Raw genomic sequence first — 10638 nt, 5'->3', positions numbered from 1 at the left:
ATGACAAATGGAGCTTCTTCGGTCTGATGACGCGGGGATATCCAGCCACCGCCATGGCTAAGATTGGTAACTTCTCTCTCCATTTACTGTGAAGATAATATTGATTTAGCTATTAACTATCTTTTAGATCAGTAAGCAGGATGGTAGAAAGTACCTTATTATAAAGGCTAGTGAGCTACTTAAAGTAGCTTATATCTACCCTTTTTCTTTGGGCGCCTATGAAGGACAGACAAATCAGCATGCGTTTTGGAGCAACCTCCAGCTCTTCTGGACACAAGATCAGGTAATGGCCTGGAGAGCGGCAGTGCTAGTGACAGACATTGGGGCTCAGCTACTACCTATAGGTCACCTTCTGGCAACAAGGGCAAGCTGGCTGACCAAATCTTCACCCCGGATACCCGTTCCCCTTCCCAAAGCACCCTCCAGGACCGGCCCACCGTTGTCATCGAGACTGCCGTGAGTGGATCTTATCCGAAGCTCACGGAGGATGTCAAGTGGTGATTTGAGAACGACGGCCTCGAGTACACCTCCGCGACTGTCGCTGGTGTAACGGACCTCACTTCGACTTCGACTGCCCTACGCGACGTAAAGAGGTTAGGGCTTACTTTGTTCATAAGGATTCCGACGCCGACCCTAAACTATCGGACGGCCAGAAGAACACTCTCCGCCAACTCCGCGCGTCGTTAGAACCGGTCGACGAGTACGACTCCACCTCCACTCAATCGACAGCATTCGAATTGGGGGCGTTGCCGATCCGTATCGTCATCACGATTGTCGTCAGAGCATCCTTATTAGTATGGTTGGGCCTCACTGGTGCTTCTCTCAAGCATTCAGATATAAAGTCGCCATCGGTGCAGTCCGTCTCGCTGTCCCACGCTTCCTATCATAGTAAGTCCGTCTGCTCCCAGGAGCTCTGCCAGACTATCAGCAACGAAGCACGGCACTAATCTATTTCAGGCATGCAACCATTGCACCGCTGCGCAGACCGCCGACCATTATCCCCAAGTCCAAGTCGTGCTGTCTGAAGACCTGCAGGACGAAAACTCCATAGTCTCCGAAGATTTCCAGATTATAAACCTCCATGATCAATGCTCCCGGGTCGTCTTTCTGGAACAGCCAAGCGGGGTAAACAGTGCCCTAAAAGCAATGTGCAGGCTCCATCGACTGGGCCAACAGACGCCCCAAAAGGTATGGATTCTTGCCCAGGTCCGTACCTTTGAGGCCTACATCGAGGACACCAATATTCTCAAGGCTCTGCCACAATTGGCGGCAGACCTCGATGTGAGCGAGCCTAGATCCGAAGTAGGCGAGGTCCACAGATTAGCCTGTATGTGATTCAGAGCGAGCCATTGAACATCGAAAAAATGGCAGCGGGTGCCACCCAACGCTCCGAAGCCGGTGACAAGGACATATATCGACCAGCTAAAGCAACAGACAAGATGCCGCCTCTAGTTAACCAACCCACGGTCAATCAAGCCACTTACTGTGCCCAGCAAGTGTTGGTGACGGCCGCCACGGTGACAAATGCGCCTCTAGTCATTCCCTTCCAGGCCATGTATGACAGAGCACCAAGTCCGGATGAGATTGATGTCGGTGTCTCTGCCGCGGCTTTCAGTTTTAGGTAAGAACTGGAGAGGAACGTAAATGGTAGTCTGGAGACTCATCTATGCCACAATGGCTAACGCCTACTGCAGGTTGTGTCAACCGAGAGAAAGCCTCAATATCACGCGGTACAGACGGAGCACGACGACTTTTACCTTGCTTGTGTGAAGGCAAAAGTGTCCAACAGCTACTTTGGCGACCAAATCCACAGCTCTCTGTCTGGATCCATGCATGACCATGTGCTGAACTTCAAGGCGGATTCTGATATTCTTGGATGTGGAGAGTTCCCACCGACTCAGTCCCTATCAACACAACCAGGAATGGTATAGAATGTAGTTTAAGTCAACAAGCGCTAAAGGACAAGGGAGGCAGGCAACAGGTGCCAGGCTCAAAGCTGACATCAGTCTTTATCGACTAGATCACGTTCTGCAAACGATAGATGACGATCCACCTTAGCACTCCTTGGTAGCGTAATTGTCATTTTGGTCAATAGAATATAACCGTCGTGGACACGTTTTACATGTCTTGTCTATTACCTACAAGCGACAGCACGATGGGTACGCGACTCAGTCGAGCTGCCTGGAGGACAGTCACGTAGCTAGAAAAAACATGATCTATCAAAACCCACCCATTCAGAAATACATCATCAACCTAAAGAACTGCATTGGGTACTGCGAAACAAAGTTTCTATGGTAGCCTGAATATCCACCATGGCTGGCATCCTCATCACGAGAACATACTGTACATAATCAACACCCGACAACAGATCTAACCGTCGAGCCTAAAACGAAAACACAAGAACCAGTCACATTATAATTGATTTAAGCTGAAGGCTGCTGCGGCTGATCCAGGGCACCGTCCTGTCGCATCATCGTCTCCGGATCCCAGACCGGGTCCCGCAAGTTCGTGAGACCAGCACTGTTCTCGCAGGTCTGCCGTCCGCTCAGAGGACCAGGGGCGGGAACCTTGGCGGAGCCGGTGGAGGACTCCTTGAGCGCGGTGAGAAGGGCCTTGATCGACTCGGGGGTGAGGTCCTCGTAGTAGTCGTCGTTGATCTGGACCATGGGGGCGTTGACACAGGCGCCCAGACATTCGACTTCGATGAAGGTGAAAAGACCGTCTTCGGTGGTGTGGCCGGGGGTGATACCGAGGTGTTCCGTAATAGCCTCGACGATCTTGGTGCTGCCGCAGCCGCCGAGCTGGCATGGCGTCTGGGTCATGTCAGACAGAGCAAAACAAAAAATTGACGCAATCACCAGGGGAGAAATCCATACCGTTGTGCAGAGCTGAACAAAGTATTTACCCGACAGGCTCACGGTTGTACATAGTGTAGAAGGTCGCGACTTCGTAGACACGCATCGGGGGCATCTCCAGAAGGCGGGCGACCTCGTTCATCACACTGATGCTGGTGAAGCCGTGCTGGCGCTGACCGAGGTCCAGGATCGGCATGACGGCGGCCTTCTTGTATTGGGGGGGATAGCGCTTGAGGATCTCATCGATGAGTTTGAGGTTCTGCTCGTTGAACTTGAAGGGGATCGACGGGTTGTTGTTGGGCTTGTTGCGGTGCTGCAAGGCGGGAAGTCAGCCATTTCGCATTCATTGAGAGCGAGGAGTCCGTCAATCGCCCATTGAGGGCCGTCCGAACGAGCCGCGACAGCTGGAGGTCGGGGATTGCGGTGACATCCACACACATACCACAGACAGGGAGTCGCTGTAAAGTTGCGGACCGGCGGAGAAGGGCCGGCATTGGGTCTTGGGGAGGGACTGGAGGAACTGGCGACCGGCCCGGGGGGCGACAGGGAAGAGTTTAGAGGCCATTTCTGGCAGAAGACGGGGGGAGTGGCGGAGATGAGGGTGAGGATGAGGTCGGTGATGGGAGGAGATTCGCTCAAGGTGCACCGCTTCGAAAGAGGCGTTTTGCGGGTGGTGTCTGCAGCCAATCAGCGTGTATGAATTACTCCCGCCTCCCAATGCGGTAATCCCAGTCACGGGATATTCACCTTCCTTTTTGGGAGTAGTACTCTATCAACAGTACCTCCAGAGCATCGATGTAGAATAAATATTCATAGCTTCATTGTAACTTCATAATCTGTCTCCACTATCTACTCACACGTTCTCCATCTTGTACACCTCGTACGCAACCTCTTCATACGGGTGAGCCTTCTTCAGTGCCTCCACCGCCTGCAGCATGATCGTCCGTCCCAGGCACATCACCTCGACTTTCATCTCCTCCACATACTCTAGAGCTCCCACAGCACCAATGGCCGGGTTGGCTCCATCGTTGGGCATGAACTGTCCTTTACCAGGCGACTGGAAGCAGGCCTTTGTGTACTTGCCGCCGGGAAACGTGCCTGCTCCGACATCAAACACCGCGTCTTTGCACACGTCGACGTGCGAGTGCGGTACAAAAAAGACCAGCTTGTAGCGGTCTGGGATGGCGGATGAAGCCATTGTCCTTGTCTGGGTGTGTAGTTCGATTCGGAATGGGATGCGAAGGATGGACTGCGACTGTGGAGCGGTGCTCGGAGAACGAGAGAGTTCTAGCGGTCGATAGAAACGCGGGCTGTAGCTGTAGAAGCGCCGAGATATGGCTCTGTAACCTGTAGATAGGGTCGACGATGGGATGGTCGGTCGCATGGCTGGTTGTAGGTGAGGGGAAGTGTGATGTTTGTATGACTTCAAGCGGAGGTGCTTGGCGGGTTAGTCATCACATACTTGTGCCTAGTTTCTACCCAACATCAAGCACCTGAATTGGTATGGATATGTAAGTCGGAAAGGAGGCTGTTTTGTAGATCTCTATGACTTTTACAGTGGCGCAGAGAGGTATCAAAATGTTTACGCGAACGGCGCATCATCTGGACATTATATATAACCACATATGAACTACATAGGGTATACTCATCATGCTTACAGTCATAACTCATGAATATTCAGTCGATTAAGCTACCATGGCCACCTGCGAATGCTTCCCGACATGCTCATCAATCCTCCGTAACAACTCATCCTTCCTCTCGTCATGAATCCAGCTCTCCCTCACACTGTTCTCCGCAATGACCCTCCACTCATCCACCGACAACCCAAAGGCCTCCTGCACCGCGCAGTAATTGTCCAGGATATAGCCCCCGAAGTACGCCGGATCATCGCTATTGATCGAGAACTTCACCCCGGCGTCCAAAAACTTGCGAATCGGCACCTGCGCGACGGACTCCACACACCGTAACTGCACGTTCGAGATCGGACACACTGTCAGCATGACGCCCTCGCGCGCCACCCGCGCCATGAGCTCCTCATCCTCGACCAGCCGAATACCATGGTCAATGCGCTGCGCGCCGAGTTCCAGCGCCGCATGGATATACGACGGGTCGCCTTCCTCGCCCGCATGCGCCGTCAGACGAATACCCTTCGCCGAGGCCGAGGCATACAGCTCGCGGAACATGTCCTTGGGCGGGCCGACCTCAGTGGACGACCAGCCGAGCCCGTGGAGGACGTCGGAGTCGAAGTGCGCATTCGCAAGCGCCTGGTCATACACCTGCGCCGCCGACTCGACCGGCAGATGGCGCACAAAGCACAGGATCAGGCGGGTCGTCAGGCCCAGCTCGGCCTCGGCGCGCTTGCACCCGGCGACGAAACCGGCGACGATGGTCTCGTAGGCGACGCCGCGGTCGCGGTGCACCTGCGGATCGAAAAAGACTTCGGCGTGGTGGACGCCGTCGGCGTGGGCCTTTTGGAAGTAGGCCCAGGCGAGATCGGCAAAATCAGATTCGTGGTGCAGCACGCTCATGCCGGTGAAGTAGAAGCCGAGGAAGTCGTCCAGCGAGCTGAAGTTGCCATAGCGGCGGGTGAGGGTCTCGGTGGACTTGTATGCTGGGTCGTCCGGTAGCTTCACATTGTTTCTCTCGGCGAGCTCAAAGATCAGTTCTGGAGTGAGGCAGCCTTCGAGGTGGACATGGTGCTCGCATTTGGGCAGGCCGTGGATGAAGTCGTGTAGATCAGACTGGCACATTTTGCAAGGACAAATTTAGATATGAAGGAAGGCAAGAGTTTGGGAGTAGAACGAGCGGAGAAGATCGACGGACTTTTAAGGCGCACATGTTGCATGGCCTGCAATGCGTTCCTGCGGCCTTGGCGACGCTAAACAATGGATGGTTCAGTCTGGTGGAGAAGAGATCCACTGATGAGAATATCGCAGATAAGCTGCAGAATCCACTGCAGATAACACGCTATCACCAAAGCGCTGAGAATGCATGATCGATCGGCGGGCTCCGATGAGTTTGAACGGAGAGCGGAGAAAGAACCCGCAATGAGTCATCACATCGATTCGTATCCTGATTACATGTATGAGATTGCTCTAGATGTAGTTACCGCTATACCAAACTGTTTATACGCGAAGCTCTGCCCCCGCAGCCTTGCGCAAGCGATTCATCACCGCCGCCGCCAGATCCCCTTCGGTGTCGGAGATGCCCTCGACATAGATGACATCCACCTCCATCTCATCCATTGCCCGTAGCGCCGCGAACAGCCCCCGCGCGATAGACTCAACGTCCGTTCCCAGGTGACAGTCAAACGCCTCTTTGACAGCAGGACATCCATTGGCCTGGTCCTTCACGGGCATCGAGAATCCCACCAAGGTGTCCACCAACGACGGAATGGGCTTGACGGTCTTCTGGATCTCCTCCTCCGAGACCAGCCCCAGCCCGCGCTTCCAATGCTTCGTGCGTACCACCCCGATCATGTGCGCACCAATCGCCGTGTCCTCGAGATCCTTGTGCACATGCTTCGCAACAGCCTTCTCGTCCGATCCAGGTTCGAAGAGCACCACGCGGGCCTTGGGCGAGTAATGCCGGTATTTCATCCCCGGTGCGCGGGGCACCTCCTTCACGTCCAGGGTTCCATCATGGTACCCGACCTGCACATTCTCCCACCCCGCACAGCTCCGCAGTTCTTCAATACCGATGCCTCCGGGTCGTAGAATCGCCGGGGGGTCAGACAGCCCGTCCACTACAGTACTCTCTACGCCCACCCCGCAGGGACCACCGTCCAGGATCAGTTCGATCCGACCCTGCAGGTCGTGGTACACGTGCTCTGCCGTCGTCGGCGACGGCTTCGTAGACGCGTTCGCGGACGGCGCAGCCAGCGGCCGGTCCGCGACGTGGATCAGTAACCGGGCCAGCGGGGACGCAGGCATGCGCACGCCAAACGTCGTTAGGTTCGAGGTGACCTCGTCTGCGAGGAGGGAGCCGGAGGGGTTGGGGAGGAGGATGGTGAGAGGGCCAGGCCAGAACCGTTCAATGAGGGGGTGGTAGATGGGAGGGATAGAGTTTCTTGCGGTCTTGGTAGCGCGGGTCGGACTCATCTGCACAGGGTTGAGGAGCCGCTCGAGCATGCTCAGTGAGTCAACGTGGATGATCAGCGGGTTGTCCGAGGGCCGTTGCTTTGCCTTGTAGATTCCCTGCACCGCACTACTTCGCGTCGCATCGGCGCCCAACCCGTAGACGGTCTCCGTCGGAAAAGCGACGGGGATGTCGCTGTCCTGGAGAAGGCTGGCGGCCTCCGCGATCGCCTCTGCCTCGGGTGTCTTATTATTGCGTTCGCTCTCCCACCATTCTGCGAGTGACCTGTTTCCGGGTCCTTCTTTGTTCAACCGACGGACGGATAAGATCCGTGTGGATTCCTTGGGCGTCATGGTGCTGCTACCAGTGATGAACCTCGCAATGCTGCGCGGACGGCCGCCAGCTACAAGGCGGAACAGAGATGGAACCAACTTGGTTGCGAGCGGAGAACCAGGGGCGGTATAGATTGACGCAATTGGTGCGGTGAGAGTTTTGCGATGATATGAGTCAAGATGATCGAGACGCGGGGCTAAGTTGAGCGGCTGGTGGGAAAAAATTGCTGAGTGGTGGGCTCTTGGATGTGGACACTCCGGGGATGGGTTCCGAAGAACGACACTCCAGCACACTATCTCTCTGTAGAGGCAATCATCAAGCTGTAGAGGCTGTCGCACCGGTAATGCGTTGGTCGAGGAGGAATTTAAGACGCAGTCGAAAATCTTCTTTTCTGCGATGACGTCGACGGCCCTCTGACTAAGCCGGCCTCAACATCGGGCAGAGTGCATGTATAAAAGCAAACAAAACAGGATTCATCAAGATTCAGTAGAGAGCTTGGGCATGATTGGTATGGAGTTGGTTACCTGAGAGGGAATCTGAGTCCTATCTCAGCTGACGTGGGTGGTTGCAGTATAGGGCGATCTGCTTTCGATCCGACATAGCAGAGATCGAGGTATCTATATAGACGTGGAAAGATCTATAGCACATCCAACAACTTCATGCACTTCACAGGCAAAGCCACTGATCATTTCTTCTTTCCTCCTTTTCCTCCCTTGTTACCACCGCCTCCCTTTCCTTTGCCTTTCCCTTCGGCGCCTCCGCTTCCTCCAGCGCCCGTCATCACGCGGACCTTGCCAACAGGAACGTTATTGATGATCTCAGTATCCTTCCATCCCTTGATCAGCTCTCCCTCGCGAGCTCGGATCTTCTCCGCAACAGCCCGGCTGATGCCTGCATCCTCGGCGTGTTCCTTCTTGACCTTACCCGTGGTCGTCTCAGCAATCCACCGCCCAAGGATCTCCTTGACAGCCTTACCCTTCTTCACCGCACCTGGCTGCAATTTCACTCGGTATTTGTATCGTCCGAGGGAGCCCCAAGGCGCGCACACGGGAATAGCGGCAAGGATCTCATCGTCCGGGTGAGGCGTGCCCACCAGAGCCGGAATCCACTCAAGATCAGCCGCTTCAGCTGCAGCCGTCTCCTCGTCGTAGTCATCTCCACCACCTTCTTCGAACAGGGCCTGGCGTTTCCGCTCAGCTTCCGCGGCGCGCGCATGTTGCGCCTGCCGACGTTTCCTCTGCGCCTCTGCTTCACGCTCACGGTTGGCTTTGGCCTCCGCCGCTGCGGCGGCCTTTTCGGCTTTGGCTTTGTTAGCTCCGAGGAGCCGAAGCGCCAACTCACGCTCTTCTTCATCCTGGTCGGCATACTTCGCTGCGGCTTTCTTCGCCTTTCCCTTCTTGCCTCGAGAAGAGGCGGGTGCTGACTTGGTGTCACCTTTGGAACGCTTTCCGTTCGTGGCAGGGGATGAAGTCTGCTTAGATCCTTTTTCATCGGTTTCAGAGTCGAGAGATTTGCCCTGTTTTGCCAGACGTTTCTCCTTGGCCGAGAGATGCTCCTTCTCCTGAGTCTGCACCGTAGGGCTATCTTCCTCTGCGGGGGCCGTTTCCTCCTCAGACAGCTCTTCCTCGGCCTCCTGTGAGTCAGCAGTGGGTTTGTCTGCGGCTCTGTCTGCACCCTTCACCTCGTCTACTGGTTCCTCGGGCATAGACTCCGAGTCTCCACGTTGTAGCGGGTTGCGGGCAGGGACAGCGTCGGGATCCTCCTGCTCGTCGTCTGAATCGGAGCTTTGCTCGCCTTCTTCTTGCTTGTTAAGCGTCTCCGAGGGCTCATTGGCCGGAGCTGTTTCATTTGCTTGCTCAGGAGTCTGTTTCACCTCCTCCGCAGATGCAGCCACTCCATCGCCCTGTGCAGTCGACTCGGTAGTCTCCGTCACATCAAACCGGTGAAGCTTGTGGTTCTTCAAACTCTCCTTACTGATCTGGAACATCACTGCAAAACCGAGCACAAGCTGCGACGGGGCAAGGAAGTTCTTCTCGCCTTTGACCAGGAAGTCTCCGGCAGGAAGAAGACCACCCGCCTCGGCCGTCTTGGAAACCTGGTGTGCATGCACCCACCACGCAGGCATCACGGCCTTGGAATCCCACGCACTCGAGGTAGCAACACAGAGGTTTCCTGCTTGCGACAGGGTACTTGGTGGGATGGGAGCGTTCGGAGTACCGGGTCTGTTCTTGACGACGATCGGTGTCGCACCTTCGAGGTCTGCGTGTACAAAGATGTCACCTTTCTTCAAGTGCCGACGGTAAAGTAATTCACTCTGCATCGCATCGCGGCCACTAGACAGGTCCTGTTAGAAATTCCGACACGAGTCTCTTATAAAATGCCGTCACTTACCCCAGCACCAAATATCCCTCGGAGGAGACGAAGAAGAGAAATTTTTCGAACCAAAACGGTTTCCTAGCCGGCCGGAGGACCTGCTTCTCCTGTTTGAGACTCTTTTTCAGGTCTTCCGTGACCTTCTTCTCGTGGCTCTTAAGCGCCTTCGTGGAAGATTGTGCCGTCCTCTGCTCTTTAACGGCAGCCATCTTCTTTTGTTCGTAGTACTGCGTAGCGTTGGCCCACGGGGACAGCCCCAGATCGATATCAATGGTCAACACCTCTGGCTTGTTCTGAGCGGTTTGAGTCGTCTCCTGTTCATCTTCAGACTCCTCGGATTCAGAGAACAACTCCTCGGCCTCCTCCTGCTCCTCTCCCGCCTCACCAAGCAGCAGCGTGATCGTATTCTCATACAGCTTCAGTGGCAGCTTGATGATCTTCGCGACGGGATTGCCTCGTCCCTGCTCCATTTCGATCAGCCGTGCAATCTCAACCCAGTCCATGCCCTGGGCAATCAGTCCGTTGACCGCGTCCATGGCCTCCTGCACCCGGTAGACATTGTCCTCGATGGCGCCCGCCTTCCGGATATGCAACTCCTGTGCGTGCTTCAGCGCGCCGATCTTCTTCTCATGTTCCTGCCGAACAGCATCCAGCTTTTTCTTCGCCGCCTCTTCTCGCTCGGTCAACCGGGACTCCAGTCGCTGCGACTCAATAGACGAGAAGTACTCATCGACGGTAGCATTCATCGATGGGAACTCCAAGATAGTGACGCCCGGCTTACCCTCAAACTGCCGTGGCTTGAATGGATGAAAGTCCTCATACAACAGCCCTGGCTTCTTTCCCTCCCCGTTCGCCTCAACCGCCTGCCCCTCCTCGCGAGCCTTCGATCTCGTATCTTCCTTGGCGATAATGTACCCCGGATGAGTCTGTCCGGGTGAAAGCGCCATGTTGGTCCGCTGTGCCTCCTCCAACACGCCATCCACCTGCGCCAGCAGACTCT

General features: G+C 55.3%; 5 protein-coding genes across 5 annotated transcripts; 1 reads left to right on the top strand and 4 right to left on the bottom strand.

Annotated features, from left to right (window-relative positions):
- Nucleotides 1-1364: 1364 nt before the first annotated feature.
- ATEG_09865 (uncharacterized protein) lies at nucleotides 1365-1770 on the top strand (the record flags this gene model as incomplete). The annotated part of the gene is made up of 2 exons (XM_001218486.1): nucleotides 1365-1621; nucleotides 1695-1770. The coding sequence occupies 2 exons, from the start codon at nucleotides 1365-1367 to the stop codon at nucleotides 1768-1770; spliced, it is 333 nt and encodes a 110-aa protein (XP_001218487.1).
- Nucleotides 1771-2423: 653 nt separating this feature from the next.
- On the bottom strand, nucleotides 2424-3891 carry ATEG_09864 (uncharacterized protein; the record flags this gene model as incomplete). Its single annotated transcript, XM_001218485.1, has 4 exons — nucleotides 2424-2698; nucleotides 2919-3168; nucleotides 3298-3532; nucleotides 3713-3891. 4 exons carry the CDS (start codon nucleotides 3889-3891, stop codon nucleotides 2424-2426), a joined length of 939 nt encoding a protein of 312 aa, XP_001218486.1.
- Nucleotides 3892-4540: 649 nt separating this feature from the next.
- Nucleotides 4541-5383, bottom strand: aah1 (adenosine deaminase; the record flags this gene model as incomplete). The annotated part of the gene is made up of 1 exon (XM_001218484.1): nucleotides 4541-5383. One exon carries the CDS (start codon nucleotides 5381-5383, stop codon nucleotides 4541-4543), a length of 843 nt encoding a protein of 280 aa, XP_001218485.1.
- Nucleotides 5384-5980: 597 nt separating this feature from the next.
- ATEG_09862 (L-threonylcarbamoyladenylate synthase) lies at nucleotides 5981-7285 on the bottom strand (the record flags this gene model as incomplete). The annotated part of the gene is made up of 1 exon (XM_001218483.1): nucleotides 5981-7285. One exon carries the CDS (start codon nucleotides 7283-7285, stop codon nucleotides 5981-5983), a length of 1305 nt encoding a protein of 434 aa, XP_001218484.1.
- A 665-nt stretch (nucleotides 7286-7950) lies between these two features.
- On the bottom strand, nucleotides 7951-10585 carry ATEG_09861 (putative DUF814 domain protein; the record flags this gene model as incomplete). Its single annotated transcript, XM_001218482.1, has 2 exons — nucleotides 7951-9598; nucleotides 9657-10585. The coding sequence occupies 2 exons, from the start codon at nucleotides 10583-10585 to the stop codon at nucleotides 7951-7953; spliced, it is 2577 nt and encodes an 858-aa protein (XP_001218483.1).
- Between the last annotated feature and the right edge of the window lie 53 nt (nucleotides 10586-10638).

The sequence above is a fragment of the Aspergillus terreus genome, genomic scaffold (assembly GCF_000149615.1).
Source record: "Aspergillus terreus NIH2624 scaffold_15 genomic scaffold, whole genome shotgun sequence".
Classification (NCBI taxonomy): domain Eukaryota; kingdom Fungi; phylum Ascomycota; class Eurotiomycetes; order Eurotiales; family Aspergillaceae; genus Aspergillus; species Aspergillus terreus.
This window is presented reverse-complemented; position numbering and strand designations above follow the sequence as displayed.